The sequence below is a fragment of the Caloenas nicobarica genome, chromosome 1 (genome assembly GCF_036013445.1).
Source record: "Caloenas nicobarica isolate bCalNic1 chromosome 1, bCalNic1.hap1, whole genome shotgun sequence".
Classification (NCBI taxonomy): Eukaryota; Metazoa; Chordata; class Aves; order Columbiformes; family Columbidae; genus Caloenas; species Caloenas nicobarica.
Window position 1 is genome coordinate 978,885 of NC_088245.1, and position 26,005 is coordinate 1,004,889.

Here is a 26,005-nt window from a genome sequence, read left to right on the forward strand (position 1 = left end):
TTCAGCTTTCACTAAGTCACACAAACACAACGTCAAAGGCATTTTGTTGCTGAGATGATGTTCGTGTTGTACTTGGGAAGAAGCTGGAGTGTAACCTGGAGACCTGGAGCTGCCGTTAGACCAGCCCAGGCACCCCCAGCAGAAGGTACAGCGATACCACGGAAACCTCGAATACAGAGTTAAATTGCTGCCGCTGTGCTACAGAAGTCATTAATGAACAGATAGATGTGGCACAGGATGTCTACCTAAAACACTGTGCGGAGGAAGATGTGTGACTAGGGAAAAAACCCCGAACACGGTATCTAAAGACATGCTGTAAATAGCGCTCCGCAGTTCGAGCAGCGAGGAGGGGGAGGAGAACCTGGGGAGATGGGCCAACTGCAGCTGTACGAGTTCCTGAAAAATTGCTAACACCACTTTTCCTCTGGCTACACCTCTCCGGGGCGTCCAGCACCCCAGGGAACGCGCAGCCCCGTTGGGACAGCAAAGCATCCCCAGCCACTCTACCCACCGCATGGCAAACAGCAGCATTTTCCTCAAGTCATGAAAAGCTAAAACGATCCATGAAGTATAACTTTCATTTCTAATAGTTACCAAAATCAAGATTGCAAATTAACTTTTCTGGAGACTTAAGTTTCTGAATATATCGTCAAAACCACCTATCGATGGCTTCCCCAGACATGCAGTCCTGTTCTGGTTTTCTGAGAAGTCCTTAAGCCAGGGGTGTCAAACTCATTTTCACCGGGGGCCACTGTATAAATGTGGGAGTAGTTACAGTTATACAGACCAAAAATTACATTCGGCCCTTAGAAGGCAACCACGAGGCTGATGCAACTCCTGGTGAAAATGAGTTCGGCACCCTTGGCTTAAGCCTTCAAATCTGTAAATGCTTGGGGATAATACTTATATCCAGCCTATCTGGGGGAAAACAAACAAACAAAAATCACACACAAAAAACCCATAACACCAAAAAACCCCCCACAAAGACACCACCACCTCAGGAGCCCCTCCAGTGCCAGTTGGTAACTTTCCTTTGTTTTCATTTTTTTGACTGTGTGACATCTTTAACAGGTAGAATTAACCTGATAGGATGGGATTAAAATATATCCCATCCAGATTTGCCTGTCCTATGTGGTTAATATTTGAAGTTTCCTGGATGGAAGCCATCCATCCATCCGTCCCATCCATCCATCCCATCCATCCATCCCATCCAGGAGAAACGCTACCCAGTTAAAATGCCATTTTAACATCAGAAGAAAACAATAATTGCATTGCTGTTGGTAATGAGATGATGCCGCACTACTGCAATGTCCATCCCGCACGGGGGAGCCCCGGCTCGGCCCCAGTATGTCGCTGGGCTCCCCAGTGTGTCACTGGGCTCCCCAGTGTGTTGCAGGGGCAGCGATCCCTCCCTCAGCCCGGCTGGACCCTTTTGGCAGAGCTGCTTTCCCTCCAGCGACTCCTCCATCACCGCCATCCTCCATCGGCCCATCTCTTCAAGGCTTTTTCCTCCCCTCTCCTTTTTTTGGTACTACCATTTGACGTCTCACCAATTGAATCGCTTGCTTTCCTGTCTAAAAATGAAGATTTCCCTTCGCAGGCAAGTGCCCATATGGGTCTGTAAGGCTCAGTTTGTACCAGTATTTGTTCCCTGCTCTGTAACAGCGTGTTTACCGCACGACGCACCGTCAGGCTGAGGGGAGGAACCGAGCAATGATCAGCGTCTGTCCTGAGCCTCCGCAAAGAACATTTTAATGCTCTGGAAACGGGAGACTCAGGCAGCAAAGTTTCCAAACTTAGAAATCCCGGAGTGCGGGGGCTGCGGTGCCTGGAGCACCGTTCTCCATCGGGCACGCTGTTCTTCTGCTTTCACGGGAGGGAGCTAAAGTGAGGTTTTCTTCCCCAATCCTGCTCATCTGCCCACTAAAGGATGAGCCTCACCCAGAGCAGGATATGAAGGGAGAAAAACTTGTCCTACCTGTAAAGCAAACTAAGCGTCTCGCTGAGATATTTTATAATGCTGCCTGTGAAAGAGGAAGGGAAGCAGGCGGCACATGGCATCACCTCCAAAAATCACATGCACCCCTGAACGCGGCGAGGGATTAAACAAATCACTGTCCCAAATGGTCAGTCTGAATTTCTGAACACTGGGAGAGATTACAAATTTCCTTTGTCAGAGCTCGGCAGCAAAAACAGCCCAAGTAAACAGTGGTTGCTATATGGAAAAAGGAGTTGAGAATCCTTTTCTGCTCTGCCGTGCGAGCCACAAACAGGTCGAAGGGCCCAAAGGAACCCACGCGCTGAGAAAACAGTTTTCAGAAGAGTGGATCCGCTCCCATAACAAACGACAGAAATAATTCTGTTTCTTTAAGACACAAACAAACAAACCCCCTTGTTCCCAATCTTGTAAAGGAAAAAGCAGTAAGTTCTCACATTCAGGACTTCCTGGCGCAGCGTCGCGGGCTCCACGCAGCTGATGAGGCGAAGCAGAAGGTCCATCATCGCTGACGTATCTATGTGCTTTAGCACCAGGCTAATAAACTTGTCCTTTTTCCTTAAAAATGCAATCACCTAAAAGCAAAAGTGTCACCATCAGTTGCTAACACAACATCCAGACGGGGCACACACAACTTCCCACACTTTGCGCTCTGGTCTCAACCAACTCATCTCGATGCAAAACAGCAACGAGGTTGAGAAATTCTCCACATCATAACATTCTCATTTCAAGGCAATACTAAATCGAGTATTTTAGGTATCTTTTCTCTCCTCTATGCTACAAAGAGCCTCAAGCCCACAGAAGTAAGAGTGTCAAGAAGCTGGTGACGCTGGAGAATTTGTGATTCCGCTGAGGCTGACAGCCTTCATCTAAAAACCCCATTTTGATTTGGAACGCACGTATTTCTAAAACACCGTTAAGCTCATGTTTCCAGCACCCCTTTTACAGGCATGTTTATGTAATGAGATGGTTCTGGGCAACGATCAAAGGATGCAGCAACATGTTGCAGCACAGAAAATAAAGTCTTAGCTGTGGCACAGGAACATCCCAGCTACCGTGGATCTGAAACCAGAACTACATAAAGGTGTCAACGTGAGCTGGCAACTCCCTCAACTGAGGAATCCAAGGAAATTTTCAAAGCCTACATTTCAATTCCAAGCTTACAGAGCACGGCAAGCTGTATTTCAGCTCCAAGAACACAAGGAGCTCAGGAGGACAGCAACGCTACGGCCACACGAGACAGACAGCCTCAGCGGATTAACTGGGGCATACTGGGACCAACCCAAGCATCACCTGTTCGGTTTTTCTGGCGATGAGATTCCCGATGGTCTTGCTGAAGAAGCTGGCGAGCAGGGGGTTCAGGGGGGGCTCGTGATCCAAGAACTCGTAGAGGATGTTGAGCAGAGTCTCGTCCCCGCCGAGCTTGTCGTTGATCTGCGGCACGTCCGAGGTCAGCAGCTCGCAGGCCGTGTTGGGGTACCTGCGGCACAGAGCAAACAACGCTCACGCATCGGCCCCTGGCAAATGCAAAGTCGAGAGGAGGACAATCGTCCTTCTGGGGACGGGGAACGTCCGCACGACAAACAAGGGGCAGCCACAGTAACAGCACATTTTAAGGCAACATTATCTCCTGTAGCACATCACGTGCTTGCTGTTTTTTTGTTGGGTTTTGGGTTTATTTCTATTTTTTCCCCACTGCAGTACGCATCTCAGCTGCCTTCAAAACACAGTCACTTCTGATTTTTAAAAGTGCTGCTTAATCATTTTCAATACACTTAAAATCTTGACATTAACCCATCTGCACAACTAAAACTAACCCCCAAACTGAAGGCTGATTTGCAGAATGCATATTTTAGAAGGTTTCTGTAATGGTTCTGAAAAATTGTTCTTTCCACTACTGGTGCTGGATTAAAGATGAGCACCACTTGTTTGTTTGCTTGTTTTAAATCAAGAGGACTAGAATTAGGGCCAGAGCATTAGATCTAACACCAAAGTCCCAACGGATGAGCAGACACCTTGTAAAAGAGCAAGAGATTCATATCCGACCTTTTGAGTTTCAGTTTTTCAGTCATGTCTACAATCTTCTGTAAAATTCACCTGCTTTTCAGAAAACATTACTGTGCCTGCTTTAGAGAATTTTGTTCCCTTAAATCACAATATGATATTATATTTGACAGCTAATGAAATCCTTTTGTTCCCTGACCTTGTTTCCTGTTCTTCCAGGTGGCGCTTTTAGCAACAGGTCACATTTTTGACCAGAAAAGGTAATAACGTGTTTGTAATTCATGTTACATTTATAATTAAACAAAGTCTCGACTGTTGAAGCGCATACATGCAAATCAATGACTTCAAGTCACCAAGTTCACTGACAGATACGATCCCAGAGCCGAAAGGCTGCTGGGCTTTATTCTGAAGCCGCGATTTCCTCTTCCCGCGGTTCAGAGGCTGCCGGGACGCACGGCCAGTTCTGCAGCGCCAGGACAGAGCGGCATCCGCAGCGACTCCCCGACTGCCCCTTCTGATCGGTGAGACAGGTTAAAAACAAGCCCCGTCCTTTACAGCCTGAGCCTCTTCTCCCTGTGCGCAGAGCTGGTTATCTTTATTTTCAAAAGCAAAACGTGCTATGTACTCAAAACCCAGCCGATTAAAGTAACATTCAAGAACCCTACAGCACCGTCCTGCTGCAAACGGACGCTGACTCTTGGAGCGCACATTCGCTTTCCAAGCACAAACCGTGCCGCTCCGTCGGACACAAAACCCCAGACCGCCCACTTTCAACAACCACCTGAGGTCTCTTGCTTTTTGTGGCTTTAGGCACAAGTCATCTCCAAGATCAACATAAAGCGCTTACAATAACATGAGTGTTTCTACGACACGAGGGGAAAGTGTTCACTTTTGGAGAACATTTAAGCTGAAACAATATTTCAATATGCAGCAGGATTTTTTCTTCTAGCTTCAATCTCAATCTCACGCAGTAAAGATCTGTGGAAATGAGTCGGTACCTCTCACGTCTCCACCACCTTTGTGGTACAACCTGTGAGCGTGTAAGAGAACCTGCATTGTAGCACTTACCTGTTTGGGCTTTTTTTCCTTTCTTAGCCAAAATTAGAATCATAGAATCATGCTGGTTGGAAAAGCCCCTCCAGATCATGGAATCCAACCATAACCCACCCTGGCACTGCCCCATGTCCTGAGAACCTCATGTCCGTCTGTCCAACCCCTCCAGGGATGGTGACTCCAGCACTGCCCTGGGCAGCCTGTTCCAATGCCCCACAGCCCTTTGGGGAAGAAATTGGTCCCCACATCCAACCTCAACCTCCCCTGGCGCAACTTGAGGCCGTTTCCTCTGCTCCTGGCGCTTGTTCCTGGGGAGCAGAGCCCGACCCCCCTGGCTCCAAGCTCCTTTCAGGCAGGTCAGAGATCAGAAGGTCTCCCCTCAGCTCCTGTTCTCCAGGCTAAAGTCAGATTTCTGCTCTGAACCTCATGAACAGAAAATCAAGAAGAAATCTTCCCGGCGGGTATGTCCAGCCCGGTGTGTCTGAGCGTGCCGTGGCACAAAGACGTGGCCAGGGGCACCGTCAGGAACAGGAAAGGAAGATCTCTGTGTCTGATCCCACCTGGCTGTTCTTCTGAACCTCCTCTGCAAAGAGACCTTCACCCTAATGGTTGTTACTGGTTTGGTTACATTCACTAAACAGAATTTTCATCCTGGAGGAAATTCCGCAGCTCGGCGTTCCCCATTCAAGCCTCATCACAGCTCCACTTGGTTCTCAACAAGGACACCACTTCTTGCCCTGGTAGTATAGAAAGGGTGAAGACAAGTGTTCCAGGACAAGAGCCTTTCCAGCCCATACACTGAACTGGTTTTTGTAGAGCCTCGTGCTTTCCATCACACACACCCCTGCATCCCCTGTTATCTGAGCGTTCCCCTTCCCCAAGGTGTAAAAGCCAATTTAAAGCCCATTAATTCACACATGTACCTTAGGCCACCCGTCATTACACAACCAGCACTGACTGTATTTGCCATATCACATCACAAAATCATTCTTCTACCTTTTAACCAACCTGACTAATTTTGCATTATTTACTTCCGACGTTTGTAATTAATCTCCCCTCTTATTCCATGTGTGAATGCATTGAACAGCACAGGACACAGTGCAAAACCACGGAACTGGAACCGGCCATTTCCCCCCTCATCTACATTTATTTTCTTTAAACAGCTACTAAGTGGTGACAGAGCCCTTCTCCGCTGTCCCTCGCCAGCTTGTTTTCAGCCGTCTTTGATACGGGACCTTATAGTTTCATTAGGAACATCACCATTAGAAACACCATGTGTTTCACTGACTCCAAACTCAGCCCCTGAGCCCAACCCGAGCTCCCTCCCCAGCCGCAGGACGGGGGGACGGCCCCGAGCCGGAATTGGAGATGGGGCCAGGAATCACGACACTACACCATACATTTTTCATTCAGATTTACCGGCTCACAGACCTTGCTTAAGAAGTGTTGTCCTACCTGCCGCTTCCATTCCACTGGTTTTAAGGTTGACCGGGTGAGCGATTTCATGTTTTAACGCCTTTAAATCCCTGGGGTGAATCCCAGCCAGTCCTAACGAGCCCTGATTTTGCTCCCCAGATGTGAGGCAGCTGCTCCAATGATCTCCCTGTAAAGCCAGACACCACTCGGGGATGTCCTGACGTCTCTGTCGGGAGCACCACTGCAGAGGATTTAATTGGATTTACTGCTCTGGTCGCATCCTCCTTTACACTCGGATACGCGTCCCACACGGCTGGGAGAGGTTTCCTTACTCGGAGGGGCTCAGAGTATTAACGGTTCTGCCTTTAGCAAACTGCTTCTCCAAATCCCTCCATCCACCCTCACACATTAACTGCCCACGACATCTTTCTTCTGTACCTGCACACAGCCTCCCTCGGGTGAGGATGGACTTTTACTGTAATGGGATATTTGTTGTTAACGAAGTCAGTTTACTACATAAGGGGTTTTTTTAGATTTTTGTAATACAAGCTCTGCATTTACCACAAGCCACTAAAATGTTCCCAGACCAGCTGTGAGCTTTTCACCCCTTCACAGCAGCATTTACTTCCCAACTAGCGTCCTCATATTGATGGAGTTCCAGTCCTAAAAGTTAGAAGAACAACCCCAGACCCATGATAATGCTATTTATGTCTTTCTTGCTCCTGCGAGGATGTTAAATCCGAGTACATCACGGTTACTATTACAAAGTGATTTTACAACAGGTACGTTTCTTAGAGCCCCCAAGGGCATTTGAAGAGTTATTTCTCCCTTTCCTGGCTCATTGCTCCGGGCAAACAGCATTCGCGACGCCTCAGAAGCCGTGTGCCGTGCCTCCCTGGATGCGGGTCCTGTCGGCAGGGGACACGTGAACTCACTGTCACCCACGTTCTGCTCTTGCAGCCCTCGCGGTCCCCGAGTTCCACGCAGCTAGATGTAACATTAATACTTGGTGGTTTGTGTTGAGCCAGGGCAGCCGGGCCGCAGGGTGGCCCTGCCGCTGCTCCCGTCCCCTCCCAGCGGCAGGGACGGCTCTGCCTTTCCTACACACTCTGTTTTCATTACTGCCTGGTCTCAACAGGTCTATGAGACACCCGAGTACGTCAACAAGTTCACTATAAATAGCCATTACAGTTCAAACAGCTTATACGCTGGTTGTTCCAGGTCTCCATCTGGTTGTTACGCTTACACGGGGATTTACTGCCCAGTTTTCCTCTTCGCCGTTTCCTTTCTGAACTTCCATCCTCCTGGCGATTCGAGGCTAACGCATTCTGATGATTCCATCTCCACAGCACGCATCATTCTGAGCTGCACGTCCTTCCAAACCTATCAGGTTTCTCCTCTGTTCCAGTTTTAAAACTTTCATAACCTTTTCTTAAGAGCCAAAAACTGGATTCCATTTGGATTTAGATAGAGCCCATTCTTCCTGCTTAGCCTTTATTTATTCCAAAACCTTCCCCAGTTTCTAATAAGCTTAAACCCTCTTTCCCCTCTCCAGTGCCCCAGCAGGCTTTGAAAATGTTTCTCTGGCTGGTCTACATATGGGACTGGATGCATTTCTAAAAAAATACTTCCTAAAGATCAACTGAACTTGTCCTGGCAAGCAGGTCACTCCAGAGCTCCTGCTGCCAAAGACTCTGGTGTCCAACCACCCTTTCCACCACCATCCCTGCTGCTCCACAGGCACTTACAGAACCCCAGAACCCAGCACCCCGGGCTGGGGGCTGCAGGAGCTCTGTGGATCCCCAGCCCACCTGCTCACGCAGGGTCACAGAGCAGATCGCACAGGATCCCAGGGGGTTTGAATGTCTCAGAGAAGGAGACTCCACACCCGCTCTGGGCAGCCTGCTCCAGGCTCTGGCACCTCCCAGCAAACAAGTTTCTCCTCCTGTTCACACGGACCCTCCCGTGTTTCAGTCTGTGCCCGTTGCCCCTCACCCTGGCGTTGGGCCCCACTGACCAGAGTCTGCTCCATCCTCTGACACCCACCCGGAGATATTGAGCCCATTGATCAGATCCCTCTCAGCTTCTCTTCTCCAGCTCAGCAGCCCCAGCTCTCTCAGCCTTTCCTCGGCACAAAGATGCTCCAGACCCCTCAGCATCTCTGTGTCCCTCCCTGGACTGTCCCCAGTGACTCCTTGTCCTTCTCGAACTGGGGAGCCCAGCACTGGCCCCAGTTCTGCAGACGGGGCCTCCCCAGGGCAGAGCAGAGGGGGAGGAACAACCTCCCTGCCCTGCTGCCCACACTCTTCCTCACACCCCGGGCACCATCGGGCACACCGCTGGCTCATGGAAAATACAAAGCCATTATCTGAGGGAGAGGCTGGTGAATCAGACTAACTGAAGGCCTTCCCCACACAAGGTTTTATTTAGTTTTGCACGGGGGCTGAGCCCTCCCCACCGCCTCTGTGCCCCCCCCGCAGCCCGGCCTGGAGCCGCCTGAACCACCCGCTGCCTCCAAAACCTGCCGAAAAGGTTCATAATCCTGCACATGGAATTCAAGAACACCTGGATGCAATCACTTTCATACTGAGCTACCCTCTTCATCTCAGTTTGCATTAAGGATTTTGCTTCTTGAGAAATGTTTTTTGTCCCCACCTTTCCTTGTTCTGAGTCGGTTTGTTTACAACAGGGAAAGGTTTCCACTTCCACCCTTCGGCACATGGCATCAGGGATATAAACCGTCTTCTGACAGCACCCCCCAAAATCTCAAAAAAGGACTCAAAAATATGGGCTGGTTAACTGAAGTAGTCGAGCGCTCTGCAGTGACACGACAAGGCACGAATTAGCACTGGTGTGCGACTGGGATCCCTCATCCTCTCCTCTGGCAAACACACCTGGATTCCAGCAAAGATCACGAGTCTCATATCATTCAGCATTTCCACTGCTCATCAGCTCTTAGCACTAAGGAAAGCATCGCATGTAACATCTGATGTCGTATCCAACGTCATACACGAAATGCAAAAAGATACTGGCGTGTGCCACATCCCTGGTTTAAACTTACACAAAATCTGCGTTTGTGGGACACAAATATGATTCTAACACTCCTGATTCCATCTGGTAATTCACCTTTTAGAGCAGAAGCCTTGCAAAAGCAGCCACATAAAATTCCAAGTTATTGCACAAAGTACTTCCTGGTGTTCACTTACCTGGAAACAGTCACCTAAAGGAGCTGAGCAGCTACCTCAGCTCACAACGAACCTGGACGGCTCCGCCACTTCTTCTGGGGGTCTTGAGCAACAACAGCAGCAACCAAGGCTGATCCGTTCCCACACTGACAAACTTGCCCATTTTCATCTATTTATTTATTCGCAGAGCAACCTTTTATTTTTATATAAACTTAACAAAGACAAACTTCTAGATTCCAAAATGTAAATATTTTCAAGTATACATTTAGTTCAAAATGTATAAACACATCTTGCTATGAGAACCAAACACGTCCGAAGAGTTGAGCACCATAAGGAAGAGGCTCGCTGACGAGTTGGGCTCTCTAACTACATGGACGCTGGAATCGGCAGCTTGTCCATGTGCAGCACACTGAAATCACACCTTTTAGTCACAGAATCACAGAATCATTTTGGTTGGAAGAGACCCTCAGGATCATGGAGTCCAACCACAACCAACTCTGGCACTGCCCCACGTCCCTAAATGTCTGTTCAACCCTCCAGGGCTGGTGACTCCAGCACTGCCCTGGGCAGCCTGTTCCAATGCCCCACAGCCCTTTCCGGGAAGAATTTTTTCCTAATATCCAATCTAAACCTCTGCACAGCTCATTATTTTGTGGGTTTGACTATTGAAAATCAAGTTCAGCAATTTATAACTCAGAGCAGAAAGCTCTTTGCTTACAATTTGGATAAAAATCTTCTCAAGGTACTTTTGAGATATTGATTATTTTGCTTGCAAAGTTTTGAACAAACAGCAAGAGATTTATTTTTTTTTTTTTTAGACAAACTCAGTGTTAAATTATTAAAAATAAAGAATCAACCTTCAGAGAATTCACTAGAAATACCACCATGGTGTGAACTATTTCACAGCACTGGAAAGCCTTTCTCCCGGGACTGGAAAGGTCACAGCCAGGGTGTTTCCAGCCTCGAGGTCTCTCATTCGTACGGGACAGAAAGCCAAGACCTACTTGAAGCGGATCTTCTCGTCCATGTCCAGGGGCGGCTCGTGCGTGATGAGGGTGACCAGCTGCTCCATGCAGTGCTGCTGGCACAGGAAGTCCAGCAGCTTGCGGTTCTGCGCCTTGCACTCCTGCAGCACATCATCCTCGTCCATCAGCTCCTGCAGCGTCACATCCTCCTTGTCCAGCAGCTTGTCCACGTGCGACGTCGTGTTCAGGTCGAACTTCCAGAACATGGTGATGGGACACGACTGGCTGCAACGCAGAGCAAGGAGTTAATTTTCCATCCTCACCTTTTTTTCCTCCTTTATAATTGAGCAGAATACTCAATGGTTTTGCATTACGAGGTGCCACTAAAACAATCATTTTTTTACCCTGTGCTAATAAACTGCCTATGGCTGATGGGGCACAAAGGCACGTGAAACTGATGCTCTGCAGAATATGCTCAATTCAACTTATGATTAAAAGTGAAAGGATTTTATAACAGTTATTTCCCCTCAAGCACCGTCTAACTAAGGATGCAGTTAAATGAATTTAAGTTTTCTTCCTTAACATTCTTCAAGATGAAGGGACTGAATATGGCCAGGAGACGGTCTCCTTAAAACATTGTCCTCTCAAGGCTGCCCTTCCACAAAGCATGGGTGCGTCTGGAGTGCTGCTGTGCAGGAGCAGGAATTCTGGTGAGGAAAGGCAGAAAGCTGAACAGAAGTTTGATTACAACCCTTCCTCCAGTTCCTTTTCTCCTGCCCCCATCCCCAGTAAACCTCACAACATTTTCCAGGAAAGTTGATGCTGAGAACACGAGAACAGAGCCACCAGCCAGCCTGTAAAAAATCAGTTCAATTTTGTAAGCAAAATGAACAACTTCTCACACCAGAAAACTACCATGATGTAGGTTATAGCTGTATCGTATCAACAACGGACACAATATATGCATCTATTAACCTTAGCTGCAAGTAGCTTGAACTAGAGATCAAAGAGCACGTTCACATGCAGAAATGCTTTGGTTCCAAGGCTGTTTACAGCCAGTGAAAAAACAGTTTGCACTGAAGGCTTTGAGGGGTTTTTTGGTATTATTTGTGTTCCAGAATCACGCTCACAAGCCAAAACGGCAACAATCAATGACTGACGGAAGTGGAGGAAAGGCCTCCAATGTATACATGTTAGCAAGGGATAAATGTAGACGTTAATTGGGAAGTATTAAAAAAACCTACGGGACACAGCGAGTGATAACGTGAGCAAACCCAGAGCTGACCGGCTAATAAGTAGAAACCTTTTGGAATACTAGATTATGCTATTAATTTCCACATTCTGAACTCTAACCTTAAAACACGGCTTAGCGGCCAGTGGTTTGTGTTACCTCAAGGGTGTACAGCTGGGCAGGGAAAATTGTGGCTGTAAAATAATGCCTGAATCCTGTTCTTGACCATCCCAAGGCAGAACATGTAACCCCCGCACGCCCAGCCCGCGCCCGGCGGGGGTCCCACCCATTTTACTGCATCCCGGGACTTGCAGGTTTTCACAGAAATGCCAAAAGTCACTAGAAATCCAAGCCAGAAACGGAGCCTGGAGATCGCAGTTCTGTGCCAAAGTGCTCAAAGGGAGACACGGCATGGAACAGAACCCGGGGAACCAGGAAGGACAGACCTGCCTGGAGCCTGGTCCCACAGAGCCACAGCAATACCTCTGACCAGCGGGGATCAATGAGGTTTCGCTGCTGTCCTGTGTATCAGTAAGAATATTCCCCTTCGAGCACTTTTTGCTAAACGGAGCCCTGCACTTTGCGTTACCCAGCTTCACCCCGCTCCTACCCCAACGCTTTCTTTCCTTTTGTTAGGCTGATTTTTCTCTGAGTGAGCTCTGTCCACGACCTTTTTCCAGTTAGCTTCCCCAATCCACTCCAGCTTTCAGAAGAGTCATGAATGATATCAAACAACACTGTGCTGGGACTATCCCAAAGAAACTCTTCCAGGGCTCTTCCTCTTGCTCAACATCTCCCCTCTCCCGTCTCACCTCAGAATCTCATTCACCTCGACTCCCCCACGAGCCATAACCCTTCATGATCCTGCTCTGCCCACCCGGCCAAGTATCTTAATGGTCACCACAAACAAACAAGATTTACTGAGTTTCTTTTATTCAGAGTATCGGCTGCCAAAGAGCGAGCTCGGATTAGCTCGGTACTATTTAAATTACTGATTTTCATTTCATTTTTGCTTTGTTGTATTTTTCACTGTTCTCTACAAATAAGAAGCAATCTTCCTTCATCCCCAGTAACACTTTCCTTATCTTCAGGGAGCACAAGATAACTCCAGTTCCTCATCAGCACACGTTTGTACTTCAACAAGCAGCGAAGTCATTTAACTAGCTGGGAATTGGTGCACAGCCTTTCATTTCCAGCTCCCGTTTAGTGTTTCAGGTTAAATTCTTCCCCAGACACTGTCCCATCCTCACCAAACCCCATGGCTCTGCCGCATGTACGTGATCCTAAGGAAAGGAAAAACCAGCGTCTGAAGGAGCCGGCGGGACCGCAAGGGGACGGATCATCTTGTGGGCTCCAAGGAATAAACCATCACTAATGGGAAAGACAATAAGAGGATAACGGTTATTCCCACTGACAAAGCCGACGAGCACAGCTCAGACACGATAAACGCTCCATGTAATAACATCATTCAGCTACAGCACATTTTCTACACTGCAGTAAATTGGACAAGAGCTGTCAACGCGCTGCACTCCCAGATCACTGTGATACAAGCGCGTGATTCTATACACCAGGATCACGACGCTTTTTTTAACCTAACCCACATTCCTGTTCCCGCAGCATCACTTGCTCCAACCATTCACTTCGCTTTCTACAGCATCCAAAAATGTCACCGCGCCGGAGCTTCTGCCAGTTCCACTCCTTGCGTAACTACATCGAAGACAGAAATTTGAAATTATCCTTTTTGAACGCCCAACAGAAAACACTGCTTTTTTTGCTCCAGGAAGGTTTCCTGCAGAAGGGGGAGCTGCTTTCCAGCCACCACAGCAGGGCAATTTCACAGGTTATGTCAAGACGCACAATTTTTTAGTTCCATGTTTAAATATCAGGGTCCCTCATGGTGTAACTTCCACACTGAACCTCCAAGTGAAGGGCTTATAGGAACTGCTAAATAAAACACTTTAAAAGAAACACTAACTTCTGATTTCCTTTTACCAGTTCAGTTATTGACATGCACCTTCTGCCCTATCTCAGTTCAAGGATTCTTCACCACGTGTCTCCAAAAGAAAGAGGACGTACCTTATGACCCTGAGGCTGTTTTTCCCTTGGAACAGCTCCGTTACCCGGGGTATTTGATAAACTCCGGGGACCTTCGCTCAGCGCTTCAGAATCTGTCAGCACTAACCCTCCTGTTCAGAGAGCTTGTTCCCATCTCAGCCTTCTCCTTTCTTTTAATGTCTTTACCTCAGAGATGGAGAAGAAATCAAGAAAACCACTGCGAACCATTCTCTTCCGTGACCCAGCGCTGCCGATAGGACGAAGCCCTCTTTGAATGTATTGGTGCTGCACGACTTGATTATGAAGGGAACACTTAAACTCTGAACGATCACACCATGGGAGGTACGGCCCCCCCACATCCCTGCCGTCCCGCAGACCCCCAGCACCACATTTTTATATCTGATGGGAACCGTGTGGCCTCGAGCCCAGCAGCACCCGGGCGGGATCCGGATCAAGGGCCGTGTCTAGAAAACCACCTTACAAAGGGCCTTTTAAACCCCACGTGTCAACACTCCCAGTCAAACCTTCAGCATCTGCTCCTTGTAAACCACCTACAGACAGCGGGGCTTGAACCGGGACGGGCCCGAGCTCAGGGGAACTGGGGGGGAAACTGGGGGGGGGGGGAGAAACCGGGGGCGGGGGGGAGAAACTGGGGGGGGGGACACAACACTGGGGGGGGGGGGAACTGGGGGGGGGGAAACTGGGGGGGAAGGCATCCAAAGCAGCAGCTTGCACAGCACTCCCCCGTGGCCCATCCCCTGCCCATGTGAATCCCAAGTCTTTTGGGAACTAGTCCCCGCCCAAAAATAGCACAAAATATGACACAGAGAGAAGCGGTTTCTAATTTGAACTGTTTAGATCAACAGTATATTGGAATTTAAAAATGAAAATGTTAATTTTTAGCACTACAGCACCAAGCAGGAGCTTCTGCATCCGTCCACTCAGCTGCTGAAATCACCCGAGCCACTGAAATTCGGAGCTGGGAACAGACATCTGAATTTCCAACCTCGGTGACACGCTGTGACAGTAACGCCGTTCGGCTGCGGAGTGTGTTCCTTACAAACTGTTCTTCAGATATTTTTAACTAACTATGCTTAGTTATAAATTCACCGAGTGAAAAGCTGGCATAAAAGGCCTTAAAATAAGAATGTTTGGGTGCACAGTTAACCCAAATACATATATGTTCCATACATGTATGTGGAATACACATGTAAACCTCACTTTACAAATGCATACCTGTTATAAATCTGTCAATTTGATATTTTTTCAGAACGTTTTATAGATGTATAGAAAAGCTGCCTGCTCTATAGGAGCCAGGCTGACAAGCTGTCCTTAGGAAAGGGAGACGCTCGTCCCCCCCAACCTCCTGCTCCAGGCAAAGACTGAGGGGAATCACAGAACCACGGAATGTCCTGAGCTGGAAGGACCAACAGAATCACGGAGTCCAGCTCCTGTCCCTGCACAGGACACCCCACAGGTCACACCGTGTGTCTGAGGACGCTGTCCAGTCTCTTCTTGAACACTGTCAGGTTGGGGCCGGGACACCTCCCTGGGGAGCCTGTTCAGTGTCCAGCACCTCTGGGTGAAGAACCTTTTCCTCATGTCCAACTGACCCTCCCTGGCACATCTTCTGCCGTTCCCTGGGTTCTGTCACTGCCACAGAGAGAAGAGCTCAGCCCGGCCCCACCACTGCAGCTCCTCCCTTGTCCCCTGATCAGTCACCCCCCGGTAAAGGCCACAGGACCAGCTGGGCTCGGTGTGCCCTTGGTGGAGCTGGGTTTTGGCAGAGCCGGGTTTTGGTGGAGCCAGGTTTTGGCGGAGCCGGGTTTGCTGGCTGTGACCAGCTCCCTGTCTCCCACGTTTCTGCATCTTCCAGGCAGATCTGCTCCAGGATCTCCCCACGCACAGACGCAAGGCTGACAGGTCGGTATTGCTCAGGGTCCTCCTTTCTACCCTTTCTAAAAATGGGTGTGATGTGTCCCTTTGTGCAGCCACTGGGACCTCCCCTGAGCGCCAGGACCTTTCAGCTATGATGGACCATGGCTCGGCAACTCCATCGCCAGTTCCCTCGGGATCTGCTCTTGGGGTTGTTTCTCGGGCGGTCTCAACCCTGATGTTCGGGCTGCCGGGAGATTTGGGGCCTCCAGAGGTGTGGGAAGAGGGATCACCACTGAAAACCACACAAGAAAGACTGCTCAGCACCCCAGCATTCTCCGTGTCAGCCGTTGCCAGTTCTCCCGTCTTATTTATTTGCAGAGGTAGCTGTGGATTTTCTTTAATCTTGCTTTTCTGGCCAATGTACCCGTAGAAGCCCTTTGTATTATCCTTTGCATCCCTTGCTGTGGTGGTTTAACCCGAGCTGGCAGCACGACCACACAGCCGCTCACCCACCCCTCCTGCACCCCCCGACGGGAGAGAATCCAAAGGGAAGCGAGAAAGTCGGATTGAGAGAAACAGTTTAATAAAATACCAAAATACTAATAGCTACTAGTAAATATATATATAAAATAGAAATAAAAGATACTCAAGGCAATTCCTCAGGAACTCCGTCCACACCACGCAGCCAGTCCCAGGAAAACAGCACCCGGTCCCGACACCGAAAAAAGAGGAAAAAGGCAGAAAGGCCCAGAGGCCTCTGCAAAACGGCAAAAGCCAAACTAAACGTTCTGCACCAAAGATTCCCCCGGCTCCGACAAAAAAGAGCAAAGAGAAGAACAGAAGAGCAAACCAAAAGGTCCCAACTCCCAGCTCTCCTTAAATAATTAGCAAGACGCTAATGGGCTGGAACACTCTCACGGGTCAGTCTGGGTGTCAGTCCAGCTCTGTCCGTCCATCCCCTCCCTCGCTGCCTCACACCTGTGGGCAGAGCTCAGTGTCCTTGGCTCTCAGACTAGAGTAATTAAAACGCTAACTCTGTGCTGGGCTGTTCTCTCTTGTTCTCTAATCAAGTCCAAATAATGAGCATGCGAGCTCGGGAAAAGAAAGGTTTCGAACTGCATGAAGAAAATGAACCCATTTTCAGTCAAACCAGCACACTTCCCAATGCATTGAGACTTCACAGACTTGGAAAGTCCAGAAGAACTTCCCACACCAACACCAGCACCTCCAGCACCGGGACAGTGGGGACAAGGACACACCATGACCCTCACCCCGGCGGCACCACCGGACCGAGGAGGTGGCTGCTGCCGAAACCAGCGGGGAAGCAACGCGAGCCATATGCACAGTACGCCCGTGCACAACACACCCGTGCACAACACACGGTACGCCCGTGCACAACACACCGGTACACCCATGCACAACATGCCTGTGCACAACACACGGTACGCCCGTGCACAACACACCGGTACACCCATGCACAACATGCCTGTGCACAACACACGGTACACCCGTGCACAACACACCGGTACACCCATGCACAACATGCCCGTGCACAACACACGGTACACCCGTGCACAACACACCGGTACACCCATGCACAACATGCCTGTGCACAACACACGGTACACCCGTGCACAACACACCGGTACACCCATGCACAACATGCCCGTGCACAACACACGGTACACCCGTGCACAACACACATGCAGCACACGTATTTTTGCATGAAGCACACACAGTCTTCTACAATATGCAACTGCTGTGGCAGAGGGACAGAGAAAAGTCCTACGTGATGGAAGTTACACCCCTACGAATGTTCTGGTTTGAGTTGTATCAAGAAAGAAACTAGTGTGTCTGTAACATAATAAAAGATGTTCATCGTTAATTGAAAAAAAATGCATTTCACCTCCTTCCAAATGTTGCTATGAAAAAACACACAGTGAATAACAGGCCACAGGCCAAGGGAAACTGAGAGCAGCCAGAGACTCGCCGAGTATTAGGAGCCCAATAAACTGTAAATCCAATTTCTTCTGTGATAAGTGACTTACAAAGATTCAAGACACCATTTCCCGTACGTGCTGTCTTTAAGACACCTACTTAAACCTGAAGAGCTTCTAAATAATAAAACATTAAACATTAGAAATCACTAATAAAGTTAAGGAATACAAGGTAACTATATGGCAGAAGAGGTAGACGAAAAAACAGGAATATGAAACAGCAACCTAATTTCTCTAGCAATTTGTGGCATTGCGCACGCCAATAAAGAAAAAAAAAAAAAGGAAATTAAATCAGGGGCATCCGATGGCAAGAAATTTAACAAATGCAGACTTCCAGGGCAAAAGACCACAAAGAAGTGATGCTACCTGCCAACTTCGACCACCTCCCGTTGCTAAGCATCAAACAGAGTCTGTTCTGTGGCTCTGGGCCCTGGGGTTGGTTAATGCCATTTCCCACAGACCTAAGGAGCGGGGCTGTCCCGGCCCCCGCCGGCAGGAACGGGACCGGGACCCGGAGGGCTCCCTGAGGCCAGAGGGCACGTTCTGCCCCCTGCTGCAAAAGCTGCTTTTGGAAATAGGAGCGTTACACAGAATCACAAAATGTTAAGGATTGGAAGGGACCTTGCAAGCTCATCCAGTGCAATCCCCCCGCCGGAGCAGGAACACCCAGATGAGGTTACACAGGAAGGTGTCCAGGCGGGTTGGAATGTCTGCAGAGAAGGAGACTCCACAACCCCCCTGGGCAGCCTGGGCCAGGCTCTGGCACCCTCACCGGGAAGAAGTTTCTTCTTATATTTAAGTGGAACCTCCTGTGTTCCAGTTTGCACCCACTGCCCCTTGTCCTATCATTGCTGTCACCCAGAAGAGCCTGGCTCCATCCTCCTGACACTCACCCTTTTCGTGTTTATAACCATGAATGAGGTCGCCCCTCAGTCTCCTCTTCTCCAGCTCAGAGCCCCAGCTCCTCAGCCTTTCCTCACCCGGGAGATGCTCCACTCCCTTCAGCATCTTCGTGGCTGCGCTGGACTCTCTCCAGCAGTTCCCTGTCCTGCTGGAACTGAGGGGCCCAGAACTGGACACAATATTCCAGATGCGGTCTCACCAGGGCAGAGCAGAGGGGCAGGAGAACCTCCCTGACCTACTGACCACCCCACTTCCAATACACAGAGTCTGTGGTAAGAGGTGAGGAAATGAAGTCTACTCCGTTCAGCATCGACGCTGGCGGGGGTCACTGAATGGGGACAAAAGCCGACGAGAGCCTCCCCAGCAGCGAGGGCTCCACGCACTGGGCAGAACAGAAGGAACATCTTATCTACACGGAATAATTTCATGGTCTGCATTGTTTCCTCTTGCAGAATTGCTGAACCTTCTCAGAGAGCTCAGCTTGGTGTTTCCATCCTTTCAGAGTGAACTGCCTTCTGCACCCATTCCTTCCTTCTTGTTGAGGAGAATCCCAGAATGTCCTGAGCTGGACAGGACCCGCAGGACCACCGAGCCCAGCTCAGTCCCCAGCACAGTGAAGCTCCTCAGTACCCCCCCAAACCTGCCAACAAGAATATCACGGCCATGCTCAACACCCAACGAGCTACCACAGCCCAGCCACCGGTACCTGCAGAGCAGCAAAGAGGAGGGATCCCCAAAAAGGTGGACCCAAGCAGCTGTCCCTCCGCCAGCAGGGATGGGAGCTCGGCCAGCCCTGCGGAACCTTTCATTGCCTTGTGCTCTGAGACCCGACAGAGCCGTGAGCGCCAAGTTTGACCCGTACCGCGGTAGAAAGGCTGATGAATGTCCCTCTTCTCCGAAGAAAAGACACTTTTTGCCCAACTTTGACTCTTGGCGTTATGCCTTATTGCTGCGGTATCGTATCACAGGATCACAGGATGGTCAGGGTTGGAGGGACCTCTGGAGATCATCCAGTCCAACCCCCCTGCTAACGCAGGGTCACCAGAGCAGATCGCACAGGATCATCTCAGGGATAGTTTCAATTACCCAGATACAAACTAAGCTAATAGGACTCCAAACTCATTAACCTTTGCCTAGGTGCCACTCAAGGGCAGGCTTGCTCTGGAGCTCTAGCGCATTCTACCAAGATTCCAACAAGATCCGTCACTGACATTTCTGATCAGAAAGGCAATACCGCGTATCCACAGTTCTGTGATTTCTCCTGCCTTCCTTTTGATGTAACCTTTGATGTGCTTCAAGAACGTGTCCTCAGCACTGGAAGCATCTGCCAGAGTTCCAAGTACCCTTTGCAGCGTTTGCCCACTCGACTTGGAAACTACTTTGCACCAAGTTACTCCAGAAACGGAGACCCAGATTCCAGGCACACGGGATGCATTGCTGGTTTTTCCCACCCTCAATATAGGGCTGAGAAGGGAAAAATTTATTAACTCAGCAGGGAAGGAGTCAAACAGAACCCAAGCCTCAGCTTCGGGCCGATGACAATCTCCCATAAATGAAGAGGCTTTTATGATTTTCTTGAAATGCAGGAACTTCTTTGGTCAGGATTCCTTTATTTCTCGGATCTTCTCAGAAAAAGCGAAGCCGTGAGCTCCCTTAAGGACACCGAGGCAACACGCTGTGTCCACCGAGAACAGCCCCAGAGGAACCGCGATGCTGGAGAACAACGCACGAACCTTCTCCTGCTCAACCGCCTCATTCCTTCACACGGCATCTTCAGCCGCATCTGCAATCTCCCATTTGAGAACTACCAGTGAACACATCCTACGGCTATGCTGAACCTTTCCAAAACCACGGGGGCTTGAAATCCAGAGTGTTCTCTGACCTTCAACCACAGCAAAGCTTCAAATTGTTTGGAAAGGACTTTTTAAACCGACCGGTTTGAATTCGCCGAGCATCGTTCCTCCTCCCACCCATGCTGCCTTATAAATAAAACACAACGGCCTCGCGTTCACTTGCTCCGCACCACCTCGCACAGACACGGACACAAACTTCTCAAGCAGCACCACGCCGTTCCGAAAAACTGCTGGAAAGCAGAAGAAGGGATTAAAGCTAAAAAGACACGGTGGATCCCAAGGCGAGAGCGCAGGCTGTCTGCAGCGGTCACCTTGCGCACAGTGAAATCATTGCTTCGAGTTAAAATTGTGTAAGAAGCACATGGGGGTGGTACAAGTTAAGGAGCAGGATAAGTTAAAACTTCAAGCCATGTACAGATAAATTCAAAGAAAGCTGCTCTAAGATGATGTTTAGGAAACATTAAATTGGAAAGCTACTTTTTTTCTATACATAAGAAGTCAGAGTTAAGTCTCAGTCGTTATTTTAATCTGATCTCTACACTGAAATACTCGGTATCTTTACAAAACTCATTTAAAAACAAAAGAGTGCAAACAAAAAGGAGCATTTGGTAAAAGTGATGACTTTTTCTTAAAGATGACAGATAAGTTCCTTGGATAAACTCAAGGTAGGGAATAAAGACACAAGTGCTCTTTGGACTGTAACTAAATAGTTATCATTCAAAATGAATGTGAACTTTCTCATCTTACCCACCACACCGACGATCTAGCTGTCCTCCCTTCACCTCATGCCACCAAAAGCTCACTCCTGCCGTCTACCACAGTTCACTTATCCTCCCCGTATTGAAGTTTCCAGTTTGTAAAAGGGAGGAAGTCCCGAGCTGTGCGAGAGATCAAGAGCTGCGAATACCCTCAAGTAAGCTTTCCAGAAGGGGGTATTTCGTCCCCGAGCCGCCAGCCCCAGCCTGGCAGAGCCCATCTCACACCCAGCAGCTGCCCGGCCCCGGGAGATATTCCAAACAGTCCCTGACCCACGGTGCCTTCGGTTTCACTTTCCTTCCTTCAACAACAAGGGAAAAAGGAGCTAAATCAGGGTCTGAGGACACGAGGATAAATAAACACGTGAGGGCCAAGGTTCACATTCTTGCTGCTCAAGATAACTCCTGCTGTTTTTCTTCTAAAGCTGTTTCCAGCTCTTACATTAGGGGAAAAAAACAAATGCATGTATTCATTCTAACTGCTATAAAGATTTTTGTCCATTCTGCAGGTTTTCTGCAGCGGAAAAGGCAGCGGGAAGCGCCACAGCCCGGCTGCACCAGCAAACGGAGACGCTGGAGATGTTCGGCAGGGCCCGCACCGCTCGCAGGCCCAGGTGTGGGACGGACAGACGGCTCGATCCATGGGACGGGACAGGGGGACATGTCCAGGGCAGGGGCTGACGGGGGACGGGGCCATCGCTGGACGTGCTGCTCGTACCCCGCTGCAGGGACTCGGGGCCTTCACTTTCCCAAGTGCTTTAATCAGCTGTGAAGCAATTACTAGTGCTGACCTTGACACTTGTAATTGTCTCCAAATCACAGCAAAGAGTCACTGTTGTTCACACTCTGCTTTTGATTCAGGAGGGGGTTTATAGATGTAAAAGAAAAGATCCACGCTGCTTACTTTGAAGCCATGAATTCAATCGCAGCAGCATGGCTGATACCCACAGGTCATTTTATCTGGGCAACCCGTTTACTGAGCAGCTTCCTTAAGATCATATTCTGATTTACACCCAAAATAATCCAGGTATATTTTCAGTCTTCATGCACAAGTAGCACTTTCCCTGTCCTGTGCATCTTTAATACCGTAATACCAGAGCATACCAGAAAATATGTATTGACAGAGGGGTACGGAGCGAGGGAGGAGGCTCCGAGATCCGCGCTGGGCAGGAGCAAGTTCCACACTGCAGAACTAATATCGAGAGCAGGGACAAGGTCTCACAGCTCCCCCTGTGCTGTCCTACCAAAAGCATCTTTGGTGTCACAATCGCATTCCCAGTCTAGCCCTCCCAGTTGCTCGCTGGCTCCTGCTCTTGCTCGGAGCTGCAAAAAGCAGATTTTTGGGAAGGTAAGAGCGGCTCCAGCCCCTGAGGGAACAACCAGCAGGCAGGGCCCGCAATCACACCATTAAAAATTAAAAAAGGACAAGTTTAATCTTAAAATTCACAGCAAGAAACACACCAGCTTCAAAACATTTCGTATAGAGGACAGCTTGGATTCATTGATGAGATGAACAGCTTTCGAGGCAGGTGGGAGCTTTCCCGATACATACAGAGCAGGCTCATCCTTGCTCCAGGTAATACGGAAAAAAGAAAACAAAGGGAAAGGGGGGGGCGTAAGGGGGGGGGGCGAGAAGCAGGGGGGAGCGCGAAGGGAAAAAAAAGGGAAACAGCTTTTGCTTTTTCGAAGCACTCCAAAATTGCTCATATTATTTCTGAACTCGAGTATCTAATTAAAGGAAAAAGCAATGATCTAAGAGAAGAAGTTTTCTGTAACTATATGCACCGTTTTTGAGGGTTAACTGCTCTTTGGAGAGCGTTTCTGAGGTGGATATGTGTGGCATTAAAGTGTCACTCAAACACCTGCTATTTGCCAACAATACACGGCAGGAATTTTTTAATATTTAGAAGGTGTGCGGAGGCTTCAGTCAAGAGGCAGGAGAACGCACGGAGCAACCCCTGGCTGCACACACAGTCTGGGGAGAGGGTGAAAAACAAAAATAAAATAAAATAAAGTAAAACTTTCTACGTATGATTCAAAGGAATCGCTGCCTTTTGTCTCATTCCTTATACAAGCAGAATGTCCAAAGTCTCTGTTCTCGGTAAGGTCCGTAACGACTGTTTCACCCTCTCTGTCTCACTTAATCCTTCCAGTTATCAGGGATTTGCACTTTTATTTAACAGCTGGGGAGGTGCCGTTTTAGAGCCTTCCCCCAGTACCATTCAGCTGGGTAGCGGGACCTCTGCCTTCCCTAGAAAATATCAGGAGAGTCTGGAAAGATTGAAGTGATTAAAATCCACTGACTGAAAGACAAGTGGTTCTACTTACCACAAAACTTACACACCTTGCAATGATTCTTTGGTGCCATAAAAAAAAAAAAAACAAAACACTGCATCTTCTACTCCTTCTAAAGCTTTGGGTGAATTTTTGTCTTCCTCTTTATGATCTGAATTCTGTATTTCTATTATTTAGCCCAGGACTGTGACTGCACCCTGCTGTGCAGGTACCAGTGGGCCCCGAGCTGTGCCTGCAATGGGCACAAATGAAAAACCAAAAATCCCGCAGCATTTTCCAACCTTTGCAAACAACACGGAGCGTGGAGGGGCAGAAATCACCGCAGGAAATGACCAGCATTTACCGAGCTCTTGATTTAAGCCCATTCCTGATAAAATGAAACCTTTAAGACTTTCCACACAGTCACTAAGTGGAAACACATGGAAATGCTGAGACAAGTACATTATCCTGCTTGTTTCCACAAAGAAAGTATTTTTTGAATCCTTCTGACTTTCCTGTAACATCCTTTGTGTTACAGAAATATACAGGACAACCACAACTTGCGCAGCTGCGTCACCGCTGAAGCCTCGCCAGGTCCCTTTAATCCCGCCTGTTGCTTTGGTCTTGACAGCCACAAATTCCCAATGTGAATTTTAAGGTTGTTTTGTGATTTTTTTTTTTCTCCTAAGCTTTGATACAAAAATCTCCTTTATTTCCTCTATAAGCATAAATGACTTCAAGCTTTGCTACACAGACGGAGAGAAAAAAATCTAGATAACTGTCTCAAACTGCAGCATCTGCAAAATTTGTAGAATATACCTGCAAGTCGGACTGTAATGGATCACCAGGACTAGATGGCACCTACACCTTTAGAACAGCTACCAAATAACTAATTGCAGGGAATGAAGTACCACTTTAGTTAACCTGGTGAACCTGAAGCCTAAAAGTAGGTTTTTAAGTAAACTGTTACACAATCTCAAAAACGCACAACGAAAACGTGCAGACGGCCAAGGACAGCAGGATCCACAGTTGATCTGAATTCCCATAGATGCATTTTGTGTGGGCTTCTCCAAACAGAAAAACCTCACTTTTTTGTGAATCAGCAGCTGGTTAAAACATAAAAAATACATCAAAAGCAAAGAAAAAATACAAAAAGGCAGTCAACAGAGTCCCAAAAGAACTAGTGCTGCTCAAGGTGTTTGTAAGCGATCTCAGAAGAAAAATGAATAGCAAGGTAGAAACATTTACTAGTGATAGAAAAATTATTTAGCTTAAACCTACCAAAGGTGCCACAGACAGCTGCAGAATTGTTTCATGTCAATAATCAGCCAGGCAGTGAAATGGCAGATTTAACCCAGTGCTGACAAAAGCAAAGTTCTAATCCTGGGACGAAAGCCACCACTGAACAACGAGCGCAGAGTTAATTAACACCAGCCTGGGGGGACCTGTGGCCACCCCGACCTGCCAGACACAAGGGCCCGAATCTCTGCTACGGGCACACTGGGGAAATTCATCACCAACAGGTGTTCGAGCAGCATCTGCAGCACACTGCGTGAATCTGTCATTCTGTCCACTGTGTCCTGACTGGCAAATCCTTCCCCCCGGAAGCTTCATGGGACCAACATCTGCAGGGTCCTCGGGCAGCCTCCTTCTGCACCGGTTCTGGACCCAGGATGTCCCTCTGTCCCCAGCTCATCTGAGATGTTCAGAGAGGGGAACGGAGCTGGGGAATCACAGAATGTCAGGGATTGGAAGGGACCTTGCAAGCTCATCCAGTCCAATCCCCCTGCCGGAGCAGGAACACCCAGATGAGGTTACACAGGAAGGTGTCCGGGCTGGTTTTGAACGTCTCCAGAGAAGGAGACTCCACAACCCCCCTGGGCAGCCTGTTCCAGTGTTCTGTCACCCTCGCTGAGAAGAAGTTTCTTCTCACATTTAAGTGGAACCTCCTGTGTTCCAGCTTGAACCCATTACCCCTTGTCTTACTGTTGGTTGTCACCGACAAGAGCCTGGCTCCATCCTCGTGACACCCACCCTTTATATATTTATAAACATTGATGAGGTCACCCCTCAGTCTCCTCTTCTCCAAGCTAAAGAGCCCCAGCTCCCTCAGCCTTTCCTCATAAGGGAGATGCTCCACTCCCTCCAGCATCTTTGTGGCCCTGCGCTGGACTCTCTCCAGCAGTTCCCTGTCCTGCTGGAGCTGAGGGGCCCAGAACTGGACACAATATTCCAGATGAGGTCTCACCAGGGCAGAGTAGAGGGGAAGGAGAACCTCTCTGACCTACTGACCACCCCCCTTCTAATCCCCCCCAGGTCCCATTGCCCTTCCTGGCCACAAGGGCCCAGTGCTGGCTCATGGTCATCCTGCTGTCCCCAGGACCCCCAGGTCCCTTTCCTGGGAAGGGGCCGGAGCACAAGTGCGATGGGAGCGGCTGAG

The 26,005-nt window shown here is 48.8% G+C and overlaps 1 protein-coding gene across 3 annotated transcripts in view; it reads right to left on the reverse strand.

The window, feature by feature from the left end:
- Positions 1-26,005, reverse strand: part of PPP6R2 (protein phosphatase 6 regulatory subunit 2) — a 99,189-nt gene that overhangs the window by 42,699 nt on the left and 30,485 nt on the right. For all 3 annotated transcript variants that reach the window (XM_065626788.1, XM_065626789.1, XM_065626790.1), the window contains exons 3-5: positions 10,659-10,904; positions 3,290-3,476; positions 2,434-2,571 (exon numbers count right to left, since the gene is read on the reverse strand). In XM_065626788.1, coding sequence (XP_065482860.1) covers positions 2,434-2,571; positions 3,290-3,476; positions 10,659-10,885 — 552 coding nt within the window. In that variant the 5' untranslated portion in view covers positions 10,886-10,904. The remainder of the gene's footprint in view (positions 1-2,433; positions 2,572-3,289; positions 3,477-10,658; positions 10,905-26,005) is intronic.